Raw genomic sequence first — 23,469 nt, 5'->3', positions numbered from 1 at the left:
ATGCCACAGCGCTGGCCCCACAACTTTGTGAATATTTCAAGAAAATAGATGTAGAACATTTTAAGTTTATAATTACAAGATTTTAAAGATAGAGTGAAATGCAGCAATTATTTTGCATTGTTCTTGTCTTTTGCTGTGTCTTTCTGCTTCAGAATTAACTGCATACTTAATTTATACTCCTAGGACAAATTGTCATGGGAAATGCTCCTTTTTCCTGTGTTTTATATACCATTTCTGCTTCTAAAACACTGTCTCATTTTCATTAATTCTACACTTTTAATTTGTATAGGTAAAAATTTTACCTAATAAAAAGAGACATAGTAGTATCCATTTTTGGATTACAAATTCCTCTGTTAATATATTTAATTTTCAGATGCTTTGCATGCTAATAATGTTCTTGTTTTTTAAAAGCTTTATTTTGTTAATTTGAGAACAAGAGATGGAACCTACCTTTGGGAAAAACTCAGCAGCTTTGCAGGACAACCACCAACGCCACGTGATAAACTTTCCTGCTGGGTATATAAAGACAGGTAAGACAGCAGCCGCACTTACTGCATGAGTTACAGTTAAATGAGGATGATAGCTTTTGGCCAAAACAGAGAAAAGTTGGAAGGATGAAATTTCTTCCAAGATGTGATCACAGATCTTTTTTGATGTGAAAAGTAATAGCAGTTCTGAACCCTGGATCAGAACCGTGACATAAAAATGGGAGCAACTCGTTGCTTTTCTTTTGCATTAACTTATTTATTACCTAATTTAATTTTTTGAATAGGTGATTCATTCATGTGGGTCAAAAATTGAAATCATGCTTTGAAGTGTACATTGAAAGATGTGTTTCTGTCTCCATGTACACTATCCTCATCCCCTACTTGTACATAAAACCATTTTTTTCTTTTTCATGATTTTTTTTTTTGAATCTTCCATCTTATTTATTTGAAAGGCAGAGTTACAGAGAGGCAGGGGCAGAGAGAAAGTCTTCCATCTTCTGGTTCATTCCCCAAATGGCTGCAACAACTGGAGCTGCGCTGAACCAAAACCAGGAGCCAGGAGCTTCTTCCAGGTCTCCCATGCGGGTGCAGGGGCCCAAGGACTTGGATCATCTTCTACTGCTTTCCCAGGCCATAGCAGAGAGCGGGATTGGAAGAGGAGTGGCTGGGACTAGAACTGGTGCCCATATGGGATGCCAGCACTTCAGGCCAGGGCTTTAACCCATTGCACCACAGCACCAGCCCCGGGATGTTGTTTTTTTATCTAGATGAAAATAATTCTCAGAACCAAAACTTCTGTTTAATCATGGGTTGAAAAGAAGGCTAAAGCTTGAATTCAATATTATCAGCTAGAAGAAATCTTTGTTTTTCCTTATGATTTGGGAGATAGATGGAAGAACTTCAAACAGGTATTTACCTGGTCAGGGGCTCCCGATGGAGATGGACTGGAATGGCCAGTGCGAGAAGGCCGTTGCCAGCATATAGCTTAACAATAGAACAGCTGAAACAAAAGGCAGATAAGAGAGTCAGAAGTGTTCACTATAAAGTGATAGATGATTATAGTGGTGCCTGCTGGCCTTTGAATAAAGGAATCAAAACCTTCTTCACAAGCCCCTGCACTGAGGAGCCTCGAATACAGCTACGAAAAAGGGGAGTTCATTTTGGCCACGAGCAGTTTAGGATACTGGTTGTATGCAGACAAAATCCTTGATGATTCCTTTGTGGAAGGCGTTTCAAGAATCAGAGGTTGGTGCCTGAGGAACTGTGTGGAAGAGTGTCCCTGTGATGCGGAAAGAGAGCCAGCCCCAGAGGGCGAGAAGAAAAACAGATAGCCACCGTTAACGTGAAATGATTCTTTAAGGTTGCTTTATTTCTTGAAAATTGTACATTATTACTCAAGAATCATGCAAAGAGCCTACTCTAGTGAAAGTGTTCTTTTCCTCAAAGGTGCCCTAGTGCCATGATCCAAATATTTTATTACCATTTTGAAATGGAGAACCATTCTGCATGTGCCTTTGAATCCTACACCTTTTTGCCACCTCTTCTTCCCCCTCAAAAGGGAAAACCATTTCACCAAGTAAGTCAGAGTCGCATTTCCTCCAGGGTTTTTCACGCGCTGCACACTCTGGACCCCAGCTGCAGACATTGTCCCCTCTGCCAGGAGCACCTACATGCGGTGCTCTCATTTCCCCCTCAGCTGATATTGCTTACATAATATTCTAGATCCTGGAGATCTTAATTTGTCAGATGCAATATAAGCTCAGATTTTGTTACCTTTTAATAATGCAGATTCTGTCAGATCAAATAAACATTAATGGATGGTCCTTAAAAAACAAAAACAGAAACAAAAAGGGTGTACTGCAGAGATCTTTCCTCTTTCTGTATCCCTAGTTAGGACTTGTTTTGGTTTTGTTTTTAATTTTTTGTTGTATCAGCTACGTAGTATTCCCCTTATAGAGGTACCATAGTTTACTTAACCTTTTCTTTATAGCTGAAACAAAACTTGGGTCATTTTAAATCCTCTGCTATTACACACTTCGCTGTAGTGAGTATCTGTATATTTGGAGTAGCAGATCTAGCTGCTGGATAAAATTCCAGAACTAGATTGCTTAGTCTGCTATTAGCAGACATCTGGTCATTCTACTTTTTTTTTTTTTCTTTTCTTTCTTAGGGTGGGCCTTGTAGCATGGCAACTAAGCTACCACTTGGGATGCTTATGTCCCATGTTGTAGCACTGGTTTAAGTCTTGGCTACTCTGCTTCCTACCCAGATTCCTGCATGCACATTGGGAGGCAGCACATGATAGCCAAGTGCATGGATCCATGCTACCTGCTTGGCAGACCCAAATAGAGTTCTGGGCTCCTGGCTTTGCCTGGTCCAGCCCCACTGTTTTGGATATTTGGGGACTGAACCAGTGGAAGATTCTCTCTCTCTTTCTCTCCCTCCCCCTGCCCCTCCCTCACTCCCAGTCTCTCTACCTTTCAAGTAGATGAAAATAAATATTTAAAAATTTTCTTGAAGCCGGTGCTATGACATAGCAGGTAAAGCTGCCGCCTGCAGTGCCAGTATCTCATATGGTTTGAGTCCCAGCTGCTCCACTTCCAAATTGGCTCCCTGCTGATGGCCCAGGAAAGCAGTCGAAGATGGCCCAAGTATTTGGGCCCCTGTACCTGAGTGGAAGACCTGGAAGAAGCTCCTGGCTCTTGGCATTGGGTTGGTCCAGCTCTGGCCTTTGCAGACACTTGGGGAGTGAACCAGCAGATGGAAGACTCTCTCTCTATCTGTAACTCTGTCTCTCAAGTAAATAAATAAACCTTTAAAAATCTTTTTTCTTTTAATAGATATATAATTGTACGTTTAACAGGTCCAATGAGGTAATTCAATGCATATATACAATGTATAATGGTTAAATCAGGACAATTATCTTTTTTTGTCTCCCCAAACATTTGTCGTTTGTATATGTTGGGAAACTTCAGACATCTCTTCAGTTATATATAACACATAATAAATTCGTGTGAAGTCTAGTCGCCCTGCCGTGCTGTAGAACATTAAAACTTACTCCTCCTGGGTAATTGTATTTTGTTACTCATATCCAGTCTCCCTCTCTCTCCTCCCTCTACTTCCTAACCTCCAGGGACCACTATTCATGCTTCTAAGAAGTCAACTTCGTTGTTAGTTTTTACATGTGAATGAGGACATGTTTGTCTATTTGTGCTTGGCTTATTTCCCTTATTCTAATCTCTTCCAGTTTCATCCATGTTGCTGCAAATGACAGGTTTTCATTCTTTTTTATGACTGAATAACACTCCATTGCATATACCTACATACATATATACACATGTATATATATATATATATCACATTTTTTATCCATTTATCAGTCAATAGATACTTTGGTTGATTCTACATGCTGGATAATTCAGCAAGTGAACGTAGAAATCTCTTTGATAGGCTGATTTTGTTTCCCTTGTATATTTACCCAGTAGAGAGATATCTGGATCACAGGGTAGCTCTGTTTGTAGCTTTTTAAGCAACCTCTATACTCAGTTATATTCCTACCAAAAATGTCTAAGAGCCCCCTTTCTCCATGTGTCCTTGTGATTTACATTGAGGTTACTATTGATAAATTATAACTTAGTCTTGCCTTTTAAAATGTTTCTTATTATTTTGAAGACTTTTTTTCTCTTTCTTTCTTTCTTTCTTTCTTTTTTTTTTTTTTTTTGAAAAGATTTGTTTGCTTCTTTATTTGAAAGGCAGAGTTACAGAGAAAAAGAGAGGCAGAGAGAAAGAGAAAGGTCTTCCATCTGCTGGTTCACTTCCCAAATGACCACAACAGCCAAAGCTGGGCTGATCCGAAGCCAGGAGCTTCTTCCGGGTCTCCCACATGGGTACAGGGGCCCAAGAACTTGGGCTGTCTTCTACCGCTTTCCCAGGCCATAGCAGAGAGCTGGATCAGAAGTGGAGCAGCCTGGAGTGAACCAGCACCCATATGGAATGCTGGCGCTGCAGGTGGCAGCTTTACCAGCTATGCCACAATACCAGGCCCAGACACCTTTTTTTTTTCTTTTTCTCGTGGGTTTTATTCTTTTACTTGTTTTCATGATGCTGTTTATCTTTTTTTTGCTCCTGTTTGTAGGCTTCACTTAAGATCTTTTGAAAGGCCAGCTTGGGAGTGATGAATTCCCTCAGCTTCTGCTTGTCTTAGAAAGTCTTTATTTCTCTTTTGTTTGTGAAGGGTAACTTTGCCAGATATGGTAATCTTGGTTGACAGTTTTCTTCTTTGAGAATTTGGAGTATATCATTCCATTCCTCCTGGCCTGTGTGGTTTCTGCTGAGAAATCTGCTGTTAGTTTAATAGAAGCTTCATTAAATGTGACATGGCACTTTTGCAAATTTTAGAATTTGTTCTCTGTTGTACTTTTGAAAGTTTGGAGTGGGTCATGGTGAGAATCCCTTCTGATCATGGCTGCTTGGGATCCCATGGGCCTCCTACATGGATGTCCATATTTTTCTCAAGACTGGAGGAATTTTCAGCTATTCTTTCTTTGTGTAGGTTTACTGTGCCTTCACCCCTCTCTTCTCCTTCAGAGATCCCTCAGATTTGAATATTTCCTCATTTAATGTTGTCCCAAGGGACTTGGAAGCTATCTTCATTTTTTTTTTTTAAATCTTTTTTGTCAGGGCTGGCGCTGTGGCTCAGTAGGTTAAAGCCCCAGCCTGCAGCACTGGCATCTCATATGGGCACAGATTGTGTCCTGGCTGCTCCACTTCTGCTTGAACTCTGTACTGATGTGCCTGGAAAAGCAGTGGAAGGTGGCCCAAGTCCTTGGACCCCTGCACCCATGTGGGAGACCCAGAAGAAGCTCCTGGCTCCTGGTTTCACATCAGCTGAGCTCCAGCTGTTGCAGCAATTTTGGGAGTGAACCAGCAGATGGAAGACCTCTCTTTCTCTTTCTTGACCTCTTTCTATAACTCTTTCTTTCAAATAAATAAAATAGGTGCTGGCACTGTGGGGTAGTGGGTAAAAGCTGCCACCTGCAGTGCCAGCATCCCATATGGGTGCCGGTTCAAGTCCTAGCTCCACTTCTGATCCAGCTCCCTGCTATGGCCTGGGAAAGCAGCAGAAGATGGCCCAAATCCTTGGGTTCCTGCACCTGCATGGGAGACCTGGAGAAAGCTCCTGGCTCCTGGCTTCCAGTCGGTCCATCTCTAGCAGTTGTGACCATCTGGAGAGTGAACCAGCAAATGGAAGACCTCTCCCTCTCTCTCTTCCTCTGCTTCTCTGTAACTCTGCCTTTCAAATAAATAAATTGTAAAAAAAGAAAAAACTAATCTTTCAAAAAATCTTTTTGTCTTTATTTCCTGTTTGTCTGACTGTGATATTTAAAAAGACCTGTCTTCCATGCTTTCTTCTTATTGATTTAGTATGTTGTTGAGACTTTCAACTATATTTTTTATTTTATAGAATAACTTATAATTTCAAATATTTCTGTTTGGTTCTTTTTCTTTTCTTATAATTTTTAAAGATTTATTTATTATTTGAAAGGTAGAGTTACAGAGAGGGAGAGGCAGAGGCAGAGAGAGAAGTCTCCATTCCATTGGTTCACTTCCCAAATGATCACAATGGCTGGGGTTGGACCTGGTGGAAGCCAGGAGCCAGGAGCTTCATCCAGGTTTCCCATGTGTATGCAGGGGTCCAAGGACTTGGACCATCTTCCACTGCTTTCCCAAGAACATTAACAGGGAGCTGGATAGGAAGTGGAGCAGCTGGGACTCGAACTGGCACCCATGTGGGATGCCAGTGCTACAGGCAGTGGTTTAACCCACTACACCACAGCACCAGCCCCTTAGTTCTTTTTCATGATCTCTGTGTTGGGGCTGGCGCTGTGGCGCAGTGGGTTAAAGCTCTGGCCTGAAGCGCCGTCATCCTATATGGGCGCCAGTTCTAGTCCTGGCTGCTCCTCTTCCAATCCAGCTCTCTGCTGTGGCCTGGGATAGCAGTAGAGGATGGCCCAAGTCTTTGGGCCCCGGCACCCACGTGGGAGACCCAGAGGAAGTTCCTGGCTCCTGGCTTCGGATCGGTGCAGCAGCAGCTGTTGCAGCCATTTGGGGAGTGAACCAGTGGATGGAAGACCTCTCTCTCTGTCTACCTCTCACTCTAACTCTGTCTTTCAAATAAATAAAATAAATTATTTAAAAAAGATCTCTGTGTCTTTTCTGAAATTTTTGGTCATATCATGCATTGCATTCTTCATTTTGTTAAACTCTCAGTGTTCTCTTGTATCTCTTTTTTTAAAGTTTTTTTTTTTTTTTTTAAACACAGAATGATAAGGAGGGAAGGTGGGAGGGATGAAGAGAAGAGAGAGTGTTCTTATATCTGCTAATTCATTCTCCCAAAAGGCCACATCAGCCAGGTCTGAGCCAGGCTGAAGCCAGGAACTCCATCCTGTTCTCCCACACATGTGACAGGGGCCCAAGCAGTTAGGCCATCTTCCATTTCTTTTCCAACTGCATCGGTAGTGGAGCAACTTGGACTGAAAGCAGTTCTCTGACATGGGATGCTGGTGTCAGCAAGTGGTGACTTAACTCCCTGTGCCACCACACAGGCCCCTCTGCGTCTCTTTGAGCAATCGTATAATCATTCTTTTGAATTCTTTATCAAGCATTGTATCAGTCTCCTTTTATGTAGAATCTGTTACCATAGCATCATTATGTTCCTTTGGCAGCGTTGCCGTCTTGCTTGTCTCCTTTTGGATATTTTTATTGAACTGCTGACTTGACTTAGAGTTTATTGTTTTTTTCCATTGCTGTGTCCCACTTACTGTTAAGCCTGTCAAAAATAATTCTTTAATTCTGACATCATGGTTTCCATTTTTATCATTTGTATTTATTTCCCTGTCTTGGCTCCATGACTCTGCTTAAATTACTCATTTCTTCCTGCAGATTGTCTGCCCTTCTCCACTAGATCTGTTAGCATTTTCATTGTAGTGATTTTAAAGGTTCTTTCTGATAATTCTAATTTGGACCAGAGGCTGGAGCTGTGGCATAGTGGGTAAAGCCACTGCCTTCAGTGCCAGCATCCCATATGGGTGCTGGTTCGAGTCCCAGCTGCTCACTTCTGATGCAGCTCTCTGCTATGGCCTGGGAAAATGGTAGAAGATGGCCCAAGTCCCTGGGCCCCTGCACCTAAGTGAGAGATGTGGAGGAAGCCTTTGGCTCTTGGCTTCAGATCGGCCCAGCTGCGGCAATTGCAGCCGTTTAGGGAGTGAACCAGCAGATGGAAGACCTCTCTCATGTTCTCTCTCTCTCTCTGCCTGTCTGTACCCCTACCTTTCAAATAAATAAATAAATCTTTAAAAAATATTTGGGCCAACTCTGAATCTGCTTATATTGACTCCTTCCTCAGTTATGGATTATTGTGTGCGTGTGTGTGTGTGTGAGAGAGAGACAGACAGAGCAGGGTGGGGGAGGAGGGAGGTGGGTTGCCTTTTCATATACCTTGTAATTTTTGATTATATGTTAGACATTCTATATGAAAGAACAGTAAAATTGGAATAAATTATTTTTACCTCCAGAAAGTTACATGGCAGGTCATGTTTCAGGCTGCCAGAATGGGGTTCAAGGATGTCTAATCTGTAGTTGATCTATGTGTGTTCTTTGTTCAGCTTATTTTTGGGGGGGTAAGGTTTTTATTTAATGAATACAAATTTTGTATGTACAGCTTTTAGGGATATAGTGTTTCTTCCCCCCATTCCCACTCTCCCATCCCCACTCCCATCCCACCTCCTACTTCCTCTCCCATTCCATTTTCCATTAAGACTCATTTTTAATTGACTTTATATACAGAAGAACAACTCTATAGTAAGTAGAGATTTCAACTATTTGCACCCACACAGACACACAAAGTATAAAGTACAGTGTGAAGACAAGTTTTACCATTAATTCTCATAGTACACCTCATTAAGGACAGAGGTCCACCATGGGGGGGAAGTGCACAGTGACTCCTGTTGTTGATTTAAAAACTGACACTCTTAATTATGACGTCAGTGATCACCCGAGGCTCTTGACATGTTGTTCAGCTTTTTAACTGTGTTTTACCACCAACTTCAGATGTTTTTAAGGCTGAACTTTCTTTCACCAGGGCCCTGTGTTTCAGCACTGTAAATTTTCTAGAGATTTTTTTTTTTAGCTGTTTTTCAAAGCTGAGTTCCCGTTTCTCACAATGATGAGAATTCTCTCCATGTTTGGTTTCCTGAGTGGTGGGTCTTTGGGCCAGTCCTCATGCTTTCTCCACCTTGGATCTCTTTCAGCCTTGTACCTCCTCCCTTTGTCCTTGAAGGCCACCATCCCCTGTGGCATAAAGGTTTGGCGTGACTCTGAGGCCCAGTCCCAAACTTGAGTGCTCAGAAGTTCAGGTTTCCTCAAGGGAGTTTGTTCAACTGTCCACTGCTCCCAGATACTGGTGACTGACCCCGAACCTTTACTGAAGACTGTAAAGGAGTGACAGAGTGGGCTAAAACTGCTCTGCTCCTGGGTTTTTTAAGATCCTAATTGGCCATACCAGCCTGCCTGTGACTGTTAGAGATTTGGGTGGTTTCTGTTCACAAACCCTCTGTGTACTGAATTCATTCTCTTCCTGCTGTTACCCCAAGAATGAAAGCAGCCATAGGTCCTTTTCCTCATACTAAGAGCTCATCACTTTCTGGAACTGACTGCTTTAGGTCTCCATGTTTTCTCAGCCCATTGATTTTGCAGTTAATTTAGATTTTTTTTTTTTTAGTTGTTAGGGTAAAAGAAAGCATCTACTTGAATTTTTATGAATGTATTGAAAGCAGAACTCCTAAAGTGTATTTTTTTTATTTTTATCTTTTCAGATTAATATATTTTGGTGGTTACGGGTATAGGAGACACAATGAACTCCAAGACTGTTTTGATGTTCACGATGCATCTTGGGTAAGAGACTAATTACAGTTTACTCTAATTTAGTAAGGTCTCCAAGGTTTTCTCACTATAGCATTTAGCAATTTACTGTAATGGACACTACATTAAAAAAAATCTGTTTTCTCTGTTAGATTTGGATCCAGTTGGGGGAGAGACTTTCACCAGGGGTGTTAGCCTTCATGGCGCTGGGTATAATACTTTCTTTTCTTACATCATTGATCACCTGGACTGCTTCTGTTATACAACTGGAGGCTTTGGCACAACCCTAGAGAGTTTTGTTCATATTTAATCACAGTAGCTGTTTTTTAAGAGATATGTCCACTAGAGCTATTAATAGCTCAGAGCTGTTTCAGGATAAGAAGCAGTGAGTTGATAGGGTATTTTTCCTACTTTTTTTTTTTTTTTTTTTTTTTTTTTTGACAGGCAGAGTGGACAGTGAGAGAGAGACAGAGAGAAAGGTCTTCCTTTTTCCGTTGGTTCACCCCACAATGGCTGCTGCGGCTCGCACACTGTGGCCGGCACACTGCACTGATCCGAAGCCAGGAGTCAGGTGCTTCTCCTGGTCTCCCACGTGGATGCAGACCCAAGCACTTGGGCCATCCTCCACTGCACTCCCGGGCCATAGCTCTGCTGGACAGGAAGAGGAGGAGCGACCGGGACAGAATCCGGTGCCCCAACTGGGACTAGAACCTGGTGTGCCAGCGCCACAGGTGGAGGATTAGCCTATTGAACCACGGCGCTGGCCCCTACTTATTCTTACTAGTTGGAGAATAAATCATTATTAGTGAAAGAAGTCATGACTTATAAAAATAAACTGTTTCAAAAGTTAACTCTAAAACAGTCATTCATCTCACCATCAAGATGCGCAATAACTCTTTTCAATTTTACTTTCTTTTTTTTAGAAAGCTTTTATTTAATGAATATAAATTTCATAGGTATAGCTTTAGGAATATAGCAGTTCTTCCCCTCATATCCACTCTACTGTCCCTACTGCTGTCCTACCTCCTACTCCCTCTCTCATCCCATTCTTCATTAAGATTCATTTTAAATTAACTATTTTTAAAAAGATTTTATTTATTTATTTGAGAGGTAGAGTTATAGACAGTGAGAGGGAGAGACAGAGAGAAAGGTCTTCCTTCCGTTGGTTCACTGCCCAGATGGCTGCAATGGCCGTAGCTGCGCCGATCCGAAGCCAGTTGCTTCTTCCTGGTCTCCCATGCGGGTACAGGGGCCCAAGCACTTGGGCCATCCTCCACTGCCCTCCCAGGCCACAGCAGAGAGCTGGATTGGAAGATGAGCAGCCAGGACTAGAACTGGCGCACATATGGGATGCCAGCACCTCAGGCAGATGATTAACCTACTGCGCCACGGTGCCAGCCTCTTAAATTAACTTTACATGCAGAAGACCAACACTATACTAAGTAAAGATTTCCACAATTTGCACCCACACAGACACACAAAATATCAAGAACTGTTTGAAAACAAGTTTTACATTTAATTCTCATAGTAAAACTCATTAAGGACAGAGGTTCTACATGGGGAGTAAGTGTACAGTGACTCCTGTTGTTGATTTAACAATTGGCACTCTTATTTATGACATTAGTGATCACCTGAAGCTCTTGTCATGAGCTGCCAAGGCTATGGAAGCCTCTTGAGTCTACAAACTCTGACATTATTTAAACAGGGCCATAAAGAAATGGAAGTTCTCTCTTCCCTTCAGAAAAAAATACCTCGTTCTTTGATGGCCCCTTCTTTCCACTGAGATCTCACTTACAGAGATCCTTCATGTAGATCATTTTTTGCCACAGTGTCTTCGCTTTCCATGCCTGAACTGCTCTCATGGGCTTTTCAGCCAGATCTGAATGCCTTAAGGGCTGACTCTGAGGTCAGAGTGCTGTTTAGGGCATTCACCATTCTATGAATCTGCTGTGTGGACTGCTTCCCATGCTAGAACTTTCTCACCTTTTTAATTTATCTGTTCTTATTAACAGACACTTGATCTTATTTATGTGATCCCTTTGACACTTAATCCTATCTATATGATCAGTTACACACTTAATATGATCACTTTAACACATAAAGTGGCATTAGTACCACCCAGCTTAATGGGATTTGGAGTCCCATAGCAAGTTTTTAGCTTTACCTTTAGGGGCAAGTCCATGGGAATGTGTGCCGAACTGTGCATCTCCTCCCTCTCTTATTCCTACTCTTAGGTTTTACTGGGATCTATTTTCATTTGGATTTAAACACCTATGAATAATTCTGTGTAAAGTAAAGAGCTCAACCAATGATATTAAGTGAAAAAGAAAATTGTAAAACAATAAAATAATAAACTATTCCTCAACACTCAAGACAAGGGCTGTTCAAGTCATTGCTTCTCATAGTGTCCATTTCATTTCTACAGGTTTCCTTTTAGGTGTCTGTTAGTTGTCACAGATCAGGGAGAACATATGGTATTTGTCCCTTTGGGACTCGCTTATTTCACTCAGCATAATGTTTTCCAGATTCATCCATTTTGTGCAAATAACCAGATCTCATTTTTTTTAACCACTGTATAATATCCCATAGAGTACATATCGCATAATTTCTTTATCCAGTCTTCAGTTGACAGGCATTGAGGTTGATTCCATATGTTAGCTATTGTGAATTGAGCTGCAATAAACCTGGAGGTGCAGATAATTCTTTTATTTGCCAGTTTAATTTCCCTTGGGTAAATTCCGAGTAGTGGGATGGCCATGTCATATGGTAGGACTATATTCAGATTTCTGAGGTATCTCCAAACCGTCTTCCATGGTGGTTTTACCAGTTTGCATTTCCACCAACAGTGGATTAGGGTACCTTTTTCCCCATATCCTCGCCAGCATCTGTTGTTTGTTGATTCCTGTATAAGAGCCATTCTAACTGGGGTGAAGTGAAACCTCATTGTGGTTTTGATTTGCATTTCCCTGATGGCTAGTGATCCTGAACATTTTTTCATGTGTCTGTTGGCCATTTGGATTTCCTCTTTTGAAAAATACCTGTTTAAGTCCTTGGCCCATCTCTTAAGTGGGTTGTTTTGTTGTTGTGGAGTTTCTTGATCTCTTTGTACATTCTGGTTATTAATCCTTTATCAGTTGCATAGTTTGCAAATAATTTCTCCCGTTCTGTCAGTTGCCTCTTCACTTTCCTGACTGTTTCTTTTGCAGTACAGAAACTTCTCAATTTGATGTAATCCCATTTGTTAATTTTGCCTTTGACTGACTGTACCTCTGGGGTCTTTTCCAATAACTCTTTGCCTGTGCCAATGTCTTGCAGGGTTTCCCCCAATGTTCTCTAATAATTTGATAATGTCAGGTCATAGATTTAGATCTCTAATCCATGTTGAGTGGATTTTGTGTAAGGTGTAAGGTAGGGGTCAGTTTTTTTCACAGTCCCAGTACAGAAGCCTCACACAGTCACAAGCTCCTAGCCCCCTGTTAGTTCTCCCCATCAGGGTTAGGAGTCTACACTAGGCTGGTTGCTGTGCACAGACATGAGCTGGCACAGCTGTTACATATGTCCAAAATGGTGCCCACTCTATTGGCTTGTTACAGGATACCATTGTAAAGTGAGTGGGAAGAGAGAAACGTAACCATCCTGTCCTTTTTTGTTTGTTTTGTTTTTTTCCTCTAGTACACTCTCCCCAACGGCGCTCCAAGCTGGGTTCCCTCTAGGCTCTTCCTGCAGCTTTTTCACAACTGGTTTAGGCTGCCATGGTCTGGTTTCACCTCACTTTCCAACTCTGGTGTGTAGGCTTTTAGCTGCTGGAGTCCTGAGCCGTGGGTACCCATGTTCTCCACGTAGGTCCACTGTATCTCTCTAATTTCAGTAGAGTTTCCTCTCTGTTTTCTCCCTAACTCTTCCGTGATACTTAGTTTTACCTTCTTCTAGCATATATTATTATTGTAATTATTAATGTTAATGTGTATATTTCATGTGTGTTGCTTTGTATATGGACATTTTTTAAATTTTCCATGTTTCTGTGTGGATTTGGGGTTTTAAAAATATGCTTAAAACTTTGTTATTTAAAGTATTACTGATATTTTTCAGACTATAAATTTTAACTATTTATAGCTAATTTTTAAAAAAGATTATTTATTTATTTGAGAGGTACAGTTACAGGCAGGGAGAGGGAGAGGGAGAGAGAGAGAGACAGGTCTTCCATCTGCTGGTTCACTCCCCAGATGGCCACAAATGTCAGGGCTGGGCCAGGCCAAAACCAGGAGCCAGGAGCTTCTTCCAGGTCTCACACATGGGTACAGGGACCCAAGGACTTGGGCCATCTTCCACTGCTTTCCCAGGCCATAAGCAGAGAGCTGGATCAGAAGAAGAGCAGCCGGGACACAAACTGACAACCATATGGGACGTTGGCATCACACGTGAAGACTTAACTTACTATGCCACGGCACCAGTCCCTATAGCTAATTATTTTTAGTTAGTAAAATGAAATTCTTTTTTTTTTAGTACAGTTAATCAATCTAATGAACATGTCCTGAAGTTTCTATTGTACAAGTAGATTTTTTTTTTTTTTGGTTTAGGTTATAAACTAAGTAACTTATTGCATTTGTTTGACTTGCTTGCCATGCATTATCAAAAACAAGTGATGTATTTCTAACATAGAATGTAAAAATGGCACAGAGAAAAGCTCAAGTACTGATGGAGGATTTCAGCAACCTGGAAGATGCCACGTTCAATGTAACTGCCAAATCTGAGCCTTGATGACGAAGAATTTTGGCCCTTGAGGATAAAAAAGACAGGGAGCACGGTTGGGACCTGTACGAGAAAATTTCTTGAGGGAGTAGAACTTTTTGGAAAGAAGAATCAGAAACCATGGCCTCCTAAAGTTTTTAATGGCATAGATGAGGTTCTGAGCATATGCGGAAGGGAGACAGATTTCAGAAGATAAATGTCATTCTTGCAAGGTGTCCGGCGCCATAACAAATCTTCCCAGGCAGACGAATCGATTAATTCACAGGCTTTTATTGGGGTTCCGCTCCCGGGCACGGTTCCCCGGTCCCAACAGAGCAACAGAGCAGGGGGCCAGGGAAGTCGCACATCAGAGATTGGGAGAGCTCCTTTTATAGATTCAGGGCGTGGGGGTTAAAGGTTGAGGCGGGTCTGATCCTCATTGGTTGACCTTTAGGCACCCCCGGGGACCTTGACAAGGACTTTTCTTCCCCGCAAGTACAGGTAGGAACTTTCCATTCCTGGAAGTGTAGGCCTTCCCTCCTTGCGGGTCCCAAAGCTACCAATTCTTTTCTTCCACAATTTAAAAAGACAGCACTTTGAGAGAATTGAGGGATTGTGAACATGAAAATTATGATTCACTGCCGGCAGTGGTGTGGAAAGAACAGATACCAGATGCTGCTGCAAGTGGGCTTGGAAGCACACTTTGTGAGGCCCTGATAGAAGCACCGGCTTTCTCAGTGTAGGGGCGCTCACTTCCTTTTTGGTAAAGAGTTTTAATTTTACCCATAAATAGGCAGTAAAACTAACAACGATGGGGGACGTTTGCCCTAGAGTTCAGATCGCTGGTTAGGACCCTTGGTGTTCTTTCCTGACTCCAGGTCCTGATTCCAGATTCCCACCCATGCAGACCCTGGGAGACAGCAGGTGATAGCTTAAGTTGTTTTCGACATTGCTACCCTCAGGGGACATCTGGGCAGCATTCCCAGCTCCTGGCTTTGGTCTCAGCTACAGTGGGAATTTGGAGTGAACCAGTGGATGGGAGCATGTGCTTATCTCTTTCTCTCAAATAAAGGGGGGGAGGAGCTTTAAACCTTTAACAAAATAAAAATTGTAAAATCTTTTAGACATTTTAAAATTTCTATTTTAGGAGGAGCAGATTTTCTGGGGATGGCACAATGATGTCCACGTGTTTGACACAAAGACACAGACTTGGTTTCAACCAGAAATTAAAGTAAGTGCTGTAAAAAGGTAACTGTGTACTCTGAAATTCATTGATACTTTTAACATCTGATTTGTGCCAGTTGACTTGGATTTTACTAACAGGGTTTTTAGTCACGTGGTTCTCTTGAATACTCACCAATACTTTTCTTTTTCGCTAATCACACGTTTTTCTCCAGGTCAGCTAAGATTTTCTAGAAAAGATCTTTTAGCACAGTGCCAAGATCACTCTTTACCCTCGAGAGTCAGGCCCTCGTTTAATGAAGGCTTTTTTCAAAAGTCCTTTTACAACAAAGTTCATGATTTTTTTTATATTTGACAGATAGAGTTAGAGAGAGAGAGAGACAGAGAGAAAAGTCTTCCTTCTGTTGGTTCACCCCCCAAATGGCTGGTACGGCCAGCACTGCGCTGATCCGAAGCCAGGAGCCAAGTGCTTCCTCCTGGTCTCCCATGCGGGTGCAGGGCCCAAGCACTTGGGCCATCCTCTGCTGCACTCCCGGGCCACAGCAGAGAGCTGGACTGAAAGAGGAGCAAATGGGACAGAACTTGGCGCCCATATGGGATGCCGGCACCGCATCTGGAGGATTAGCCAAGTGAGCCATAGCGCCGGCCCCCAAAGTTCAAAGTTTTTGAAAGCCCATGTTTCATAAACTCTTGAAATACACTGTCAGTACTTGTTCATTTACCAGTGACCAAACGCAGATTAGTTTGAAGCAATAATGAATTTCCACATGGCTGGAAAGAGTATCGGAGAGGCTACACAGGGGAAGGAAACACCAGAGGGACCCAGGGGCTCAGGAACTGGAGCAGGTTACTCAACACCATCCCAGTCTTTCCACCTCGGGTCTGCTTTCCTCTGCTCCTCGGTGAAAATCAGCACCAGGCATTTATACTTGATTGGATTTTCCTTTAGGCAACACTTGGATTCTAAGATTTGTGTCTTTTATTAATAAAACAGAAGAGTTTTGCATCTGTTAAGGTAATTTCATGTCAGCAAGTAGGTGGGGAGAAATATTACTCAGATTGAGTCTGATGAGACTAATCCTAGATCTCTTTCAGGCCTCTTAACTCTACTCCCTTAGAGAAAAACCAAGGTTCCGAAGCTACTGAAAGAGTAGTTTTTAGCCCGCACTCCTATAGGTGAATGACCTGAGGTTGGTTTTAATTCATTTTCTGGACTTTGTGTGGTTCTCCGACTCCTTATCTAATCCAGTGTCCCTCCCCTGCTACTCCACAGTCCCATCTGCACACGACGCTGTTTTAGTTTCTACTGAACGATATTTTCAGTTATTTCCCTAATGATGTCTTCAAGTAATTCCAAGTATGTGTGACAAAAGGCAGGAGAGCATGGTGGAATATACCAGTTCCTGGTGTTGAAGCTGAGAAAGCTGGATCTGTGTTCTAAGTGTGTCAGAAAGAGCTGTGTACTTCCAGCCACTTGGTAAACCAGAAAGCACTGACCATGTTTTCCTACATGAAATTTTTGCCTCTATGAGAACAATACCAGTTGTAGTAGTGATCTTTGATATATTTTTTTCAGTGTTTCGAACAATAAGCGTTATACATTACTTATGCAGTTAGACACACAAACTAATGCCAATGCCAAGTCTTTGTTTTTGTTGTGTTATATGAACTCATAGCTTTGGATGGCTTTGAAAATTGTACTTCATAAACAAAAAAGGAAAGATTAGATATGTATTTCATGATAAATATGTTTATAGTAGAATAATTATTCTAGTATTTCAGATCAGGGATGGGATAATAATAAAAATTTTGTTTTGCTGGGAGAGGTGGGAACTAAAACGCGGAAGTGTTCTTTCTCATTTAAGTGCAATGTAGATATTATCTGAATTATTTCTTACCAAGTTGACTTCAGCACAATTATGTAATCCTGAAAAGTTAAGTTTTCATGAATTTTAGATATAGAGCTTAAACTTGCCCGCATTCAGTAGCCATGAAGCTGAAAATGTTCTTTCAGAACCTGGAGTGAAATAAATTCACAAAGGCACCCACCATGAACACATTTAGGCAGAGAATTCTTCCTTCAAATTTCATTCCTCCATCTATCCATTATACTGCTGCTTTTCCCACCATTAAAAACTTCTCTTAAAAAAAAAAAAAAGTCTGTTCTATTTATTCACAGTAAAATTTGGAGAAGTTAATATTGAGAGTCTGAGGGTGGGCATTTGGCACAGTGTTGAAGCTGCCACTTGGCACCCACGTTGTGTCTTGGAGTGCCTGGGAGTAAGTCCTGATCTCGATTCCACTTCTGAGCCAGCCTCCTGCCGGTGAGCACCCTGCGAGGCAGCAGGTGATCACTCAGGTGGTTGGTTCCTGCCACCCACGTAGGAGGTCCGGATTGAGTTCCTGTCTCCTGGCTTTGTCCGGGCACAGCCCTGGCACAACCAGCATCTGGGGAGTGAGCCAGCAGATAGGACATCTTTGCCTGGCTCTTTGCCTTTCAAATAAATAAAATTATTTTGTAAAAAAAAAAAAAAAAGAGTCTTAGTAAAGCACTTTTTGACTTAAGCCAGAAGTGAAGTTCTTCTTGTGAGTTTGAGGCACCAAGAGTTCTGGGGGCATGTGCAATTTTGTAGAGTCTCTGATATCATTGCATTGTGTTCTACTGAGTCCCACCATTAGCTCTCTGCATGTGTGCCTATGAAAAGATTTTTAAATTTCCTTTTTTAAATCCTTGCATTTCAACTTAAAATGTACATAAAATCTTATTTTGCTGAATGGTCGGGGAAAATAAATTTCATTCTGGAAGGATGGTATTTGTCTACAATTATTAGCATTTACAATGAGCTTTTCCATTAGGGTTTGTCACTGTACTTAGATCTCAGTCTGTTTTGTTGGGAGTGTGGGAATGTGACTTTATTACAGCTGTCTCAAGTCTGTTCCCTCTGTCCTGGCCTCTGCTTACAGGGTGGAGTTCCACCGCAGCCACGAGCCGCGCATACGTGTGCAGTGCTGGGGAACAAGGGGTACATCTTTGGCGGACGTGTTTTGGTCAGTGTTTTTTAATGGAAATTGTATTTTTATGTGTGATCCCTCTTATAGAAATTTATTCTCTGATTTTGTGGAACAATTGAATCTTCAAATAATCTAGAGAATAAATATCACTTAATAATATCTAGAGAAAATATCACTTAATAACTTTTATGTACTTTTTCCAAAACAGACCATAGACAAGCAGTTACAGATGGTTATAAGTCATATTTTCTTGAGAAGAATCCTTCACTTCAGTGCAGTATCAGAAAAGTTGTATTGTCTATCATCTAAATATATAGTAATATAAACCCTTTTCTTCCCATTTGACTTGTTAACTCAGGAGCACTATGCCAAATTTGTTCATGCTTAGCATTGGTTTCTAGTGTTTAAATTTCTGATGTTAAATAAAATGAAAATAGTTTATTTTTCATCTGGACTTATTTTAAAACCAATATTTTGGCCAATAAAAATTCAAAAGACTGACCAGTTTAACTCACTTTTATTTTAGCAAACGAGGATGAATGATTTGCACTATCTAAACTTAGATACCTGGACTTGGTCTGGAAAGTAAGTTTGACACCCAAGTACATTTGAATCTACAGGCATTTGTGAAAGGGATGGGCACTGGACTGATGTGTTTTCTCACTTCATTTTGTATGTATAAGCAAGGAATAAACGGTTTACATAGTTTTTCCCTTGACCAGACTATATAGAGCAAGCAAATTCTGTCAAATGGAAACTGATGATGTTTTTGTAGTAAATACTCTTTGAGGACTGGTCAGCAAAAGTAATGAAGGAGTGGTTGAGTGGAATCATCTCAGGTGGACAGATAATGGAGTGGATAAAGAGCAGATTTTATTTATGGTTCAAAAGATGAATCTAACAATAGAATAAGTGTACAAATATTCAAAAAGTTCATGGAAAAAGAGAATTGAAAATCAGTTTATTTGGGTGCAAAGAAACTTTGAAATCTATGCATAGTCTTTTTCGTCAGGTACTTTTTCCAGGTGCCTGTTGAAGACATGTTCTTTCCAGCTCTCAGTTAGGCTATGCAGGAGGGAGATGAAATCCAAGCTATGTATTATTCCAAAGTGTATACACTGTTAAAATAAAGCTTTGAAAGTGTCAGAAGAAAATATAACAGATTATCTAAAAAAGGTTGACATGGAGAAAGCTCTTCTAAAGATGACATAAGCCCAAACTTCAATGACTATTAAAATTGCATAAAAATTAATATTTCTCAACAACAACAAAAAAAAGGTGTGTAGGTGGGACTCATAAAATTAATTTGTTTTCAGAGCAGTGAGGGCAGTTTTTTCCCTTTAAGATCTATGAGGATCAAAAACCTGTTGTTTCGATTCATGCAGTACCTAGATTTTAACTTTTTTCCTCTTTGCCGTAGGATTCAGATTAATGGAGAGAGCCCAAAACATCGGTCCTGGCATACTTTAACACCCATCGCTGATGATAAGCTTTTCCTATTTGGTGGCCTAAGCGCGGATAATATCCCATTAAGTAAGTCAGTTCAAGTTGAGCATGCTCTCTTTATCGCACCCCTTTTTCTCAGCTGTCCCTCATGTTTGCGGTGAAGCAAGTCTTTGTTTTTCCTCTCGTTCTTGTTTGCCTTTGTCCCCCACTAGATGCTTGGGTTAAGAACCAGGAGAGGAAGCCTCTCTCCATGAACTCCTGTTTCCTAGAGAGAGAGCAGAGGGAGCCACCTTCCACTCCCATATTCTGTAATTCTGGGTCCTCTGGATTTTTTTTTAATCTTGCTGGCTGGGATGGGAATGAGCAGAGTGCCCTTCCCTGGAAGGCTCTGGAAATATAAGATGGGAAGGCCAGTGGTTTTTCCTTTTGCTCCAGAATTGTAGGGAACATGCTTAGCTGGAATTCCTAAACTCCTATCACTGTTGATCTCAGGACCTGTGTTTTGTCATGTAGGTTTGACAAAACAAAATTGTGGCATCAGGATGGACAAATGACCAAGATCCACGTCTTAGTTTGATACGCTGAGTATATGTCCTTAATCCAAAAATTTTCCATGGTTACAGATGTTTTTCATCAGGAAGCATTATATGTCATTAAGAGCACGTCTATAATCTTGTATAGAATCTGTGAACAGCTGTTTGTGGTTCCACGAAAGCCTAGCTTCAGCGATGCGATTGCCAGGCTGCTGGCCACAGACGGGCGGCAGCGGCTCGCTGGAGGAAGAGCAGCTGCGGCAGGGGATGGCAGTTAGTCCTGCAGACTGTGATACGTCTCCAGTTCGTGAGATTTTTAATTAAAAGAGAATCGAAAACTAACCAAAACTCACATCCGTACCTCTCACTGGGGATTGTTTAATGCCGTATCTATGAGCTCTAGTGTTTTTAATTCCTGTTTGCTGGTCCTGGTCATTGATCTTTGGCAAATTAAATGCCCTAACTCTCAGTTGATTTCCTCCTTTCAGACTCAGCTTAAGATTTGGACATATGAATAGCAAGAAATTATGTTTAGTTTTGGTGACTGTGACCATAGCATTGTAGTTAGGTTTAAGCTGTCTTTTTTTCCCAGCAATGCATACTGATCTATGTCTGGGGAAATTGATAGAATGTCTAAGTTTTTTTTAAAGATTTATTTATTTATTTGGAAGGCAGAATTACAGAGAGGGAGGGAGGGAGGGAAGGAGGGAGAGAGAGAGAGACTGAGACTTCCATCTTCTGGTTCACTCCCCAAATAGCCAAAACAGCCGGAGCTGGGCTGGTCTGAAGCCAGGAGCCAGGAGCTTCTTCCAGGTCTCCCATGCGGATGCAGGGGCCCAAGCACTTGGGCCATCTTCTACTGCTTTCCTAGGCTATAGCAGAGAGCTGGATCGGAAGTGGAGTAGCCAGCACTTGAACTGGAACCCATATGGAATGCCAGCACTGCAGGTGACAGCTTTAACTCCTATGCCTCTGTGCTGCCCCCTCTAGAATTTCATTTAGAATAATTCAGCAACAAAAATAAAATCAAACTGGTAAATTAGAGCACATGTGAGAATATCTTGGTAGTTCTTTAATCTGGAAATCCGTGGGGGTTCTTGGTCGCTCTGCTTTTATAGATGTTTGTGGTAAGATGTGCATTCACACAAAAGATAGTCATTTGACTGTAACATGATAAGCTTGGAAGATAATTAAAATTGTGTTCCAAGACCTAATCTTAATTTCTGAACTGTCATATTGCAGGTGATGGTTGGATTTATAATATCATAACAAATTGTTGGAAACAGCTTGTATATTTACCTAAAACGCGACCCAGGTAAGTCTAGAAATTGACAAATGGTAAAATAGTTAAGAATTTTTAAAGTATTAAAATGTAGCACTAAGTGTTATAGTGTTTGCCATTGATATCATAAACCATCAGGAAGGATATCTTTCAAATGACTTTGATGTTACCTAATTGAGTTATCATTTCAGTTAAATATAATGGTTAGTCATTATCTATCTAGTTTTGATCCATATTTACATATTTGAAAATGTTTGTTCTTTTAGGTAAATGTATGATTTTGCCTGATAAATGTGAGAAAGCTAAGATAATTTAAAGTATCATGTAATATTGATCTTTTAAATGTTAATATTTTTAATAGGTAGACAAGAATGATGTTGGCTTTAATAGTAACTCCTTGTTTTTAGAAGAATTCAAAGTAATTTAATGAAGAAGACAGTAGATGGCAGAAAATCATTTTAATTAACTGTCTGATATATTCATTAATATAAATTTTTAGAAAAATAAAATGTTATTTGTGATATATTATAGGATTAAAAATTGTAGAAACAATTACTTGCATTATTTTTAAAGAAAAACACATTAATACTGTAATTCTTATTTTTTGAAGTTTGAAAAATATTATAAAATTATTTTCATAGGAAATTTGGATTCATATCATAATCATTATAGTTGATAATAGATTTTATTATTTTTATGTCATGTATTTTATTTTTTTATTTATTTATTTTTACTACAGATTGTACTAGTGTGAAGTCAATTTAATGATATGTATATTTGTTATTTGTAACAATTAAGTAATTACTTGAGAAAAAGACCAGAAAATATTTATGTATATTCTGGCATATTTATCTCTATGGATATGCACAGTATATTTAGACTTTATCGTAATTACATATCTGATTTTTATATGTTCATGTATAAAAATTCATTGAAATGTATTATTTTAGTAATTCTGGCTCTTTTGAAATATGTAATTTTTTAATTTAAAGAATTGTGTCTTAAGATCTGGGAGACCAAAGTTCTAGTCCCTGCTCAGCTATCTCTTAGCAGTAGCATCTTGGCCTTGAGAAGTCACGTAGAGACGCTGAGCGTCAGTGTCTTCAAGTGTGGACTGAGAACTGGACTAGATGCTCCCTAAGTTCCTCCCAGCTTCGCCATCACATGAGTGCGTTAATGACAGAAACAAAATGTGGTCAACTGTGTACTTTTAGAAATGCTCCTATTTTGTATCTCAACCCATAATACGTAACTAGAGCAACAACTATAATTAATAATATGCCAGTTAGAAGTAGAGCTATGTAAAGAGATTTCTTTTCATTCAGCTGATATGTGACGTCAATCATATGCTTTATTAGCATGTTTAGGTGATAAGTTTAGAGCAGCTGAGAGGACAGAAACTCAGTCTGTAGAAACACATCAGGTTGCAAGCTAGATGTCCCGAAAACGAGGCAGGAAAGGCTTCCCAGTGTTCCTCGGTGACGAAGTCAAGGCCAGAGTTTCCCTCAGGCAGATAAGACAGAGCAGATCTATCTTCGGGTCTGAGGTGAGGAGGAGAACAGGTGGGATACAGTTGAGTGTAAGGAGAACATAAATGTGTATATGTGCTGATTCTTTATGCAAGTGCCGATCTAGTTAACATCAACTGTGTTTTATGCAAACATGGACGAGTTTTGAGCTGAAGCGCAAGCTGCCCAATTCTCCTGTTAGAACTCTGCGGGGGGCGTCTCAGCCTCAGCGCTGTCGCATCCTGGGTCACGTCCCTCCTGGTGCGTCTTCCACCTGGAGCAGCATCGCTCTTCCTCGCCCACTGGTTGCAGATGGCGCTACCTCTCCTTTCCCCAGCTTGTGACAGCCAAGCATTTCTACAGATACTCAG

General features: G+C 40.8%; 1 protein-coding gene and 1 pseudogene across 8 annotated transcripts in view; both read left to right on the top strand.

The window, feature by feature from the left end:
* The window catches only part of KLHDC1 (kelch domain containing 1), a 67,219-nt gene that overhangs the window by 25,513 nt on the left and 18,237 nt on the right, over nt 1-23,469 (top strand). For 7 of the 8 annotated variants that reach the window (XM_070053695.1, XM_070053689.1, XM_070053690.1 and 4 more), the window contains exons 4-10: nt 412-530; nt 9,362-9,440; nt 15,283-15,366; nt 18,282-18,365; nt 18,856-18,914; nt 19,750-19,862; nt 21,551-21,623. In XM_070053695.1, the coding sequence (XP_069909796.1) occupies nt 412-530; nt 9,362-9,440; nt 15,283-15,366; nt 18,282-18,365; nt 18,856-18,914; nt 19,750-19,862; nt 21,551-21,623 (611 nt within the window). Of the gene's footprint in view, nt 1-411; nt 531-9,361; nt 9,441-15,282; nt 15,367-18,281; nt 18,366-18,855; nt 18,915-19,749; nt 19,863-21,550; nt 21,624-22,948; nt 23,091-23,469 lie in introns of those variants that run through there. The other variant, XM_070053693.1, reaches the window with a different exon arrangement.
* LOC138844621 (palmitoyltransferase ZDHHC6 pseudogene) lies at nt 1,129-1,944 on the top strand (annotated as a pseudogene).

This window comes from Oryctolagus cuniculus, chromosome 12 (assembly GCF_964237555.1).
Source record: "Oryctolagus cuniculus chromosome 12, mOryCun1.1, whole genome shotgun sequence".
Taxonomy (NCBI): Eukaryota; Metazoa; Chordata; class Mammalia; order Lagomorpha; family Leporidae; genus Oryctolagus; species Oryctolagus cuniculus.
Note: the sequence above shows the minus strand (reverse complement) of the source record. Positions and strands in the feature narration are given on the sequence as shown.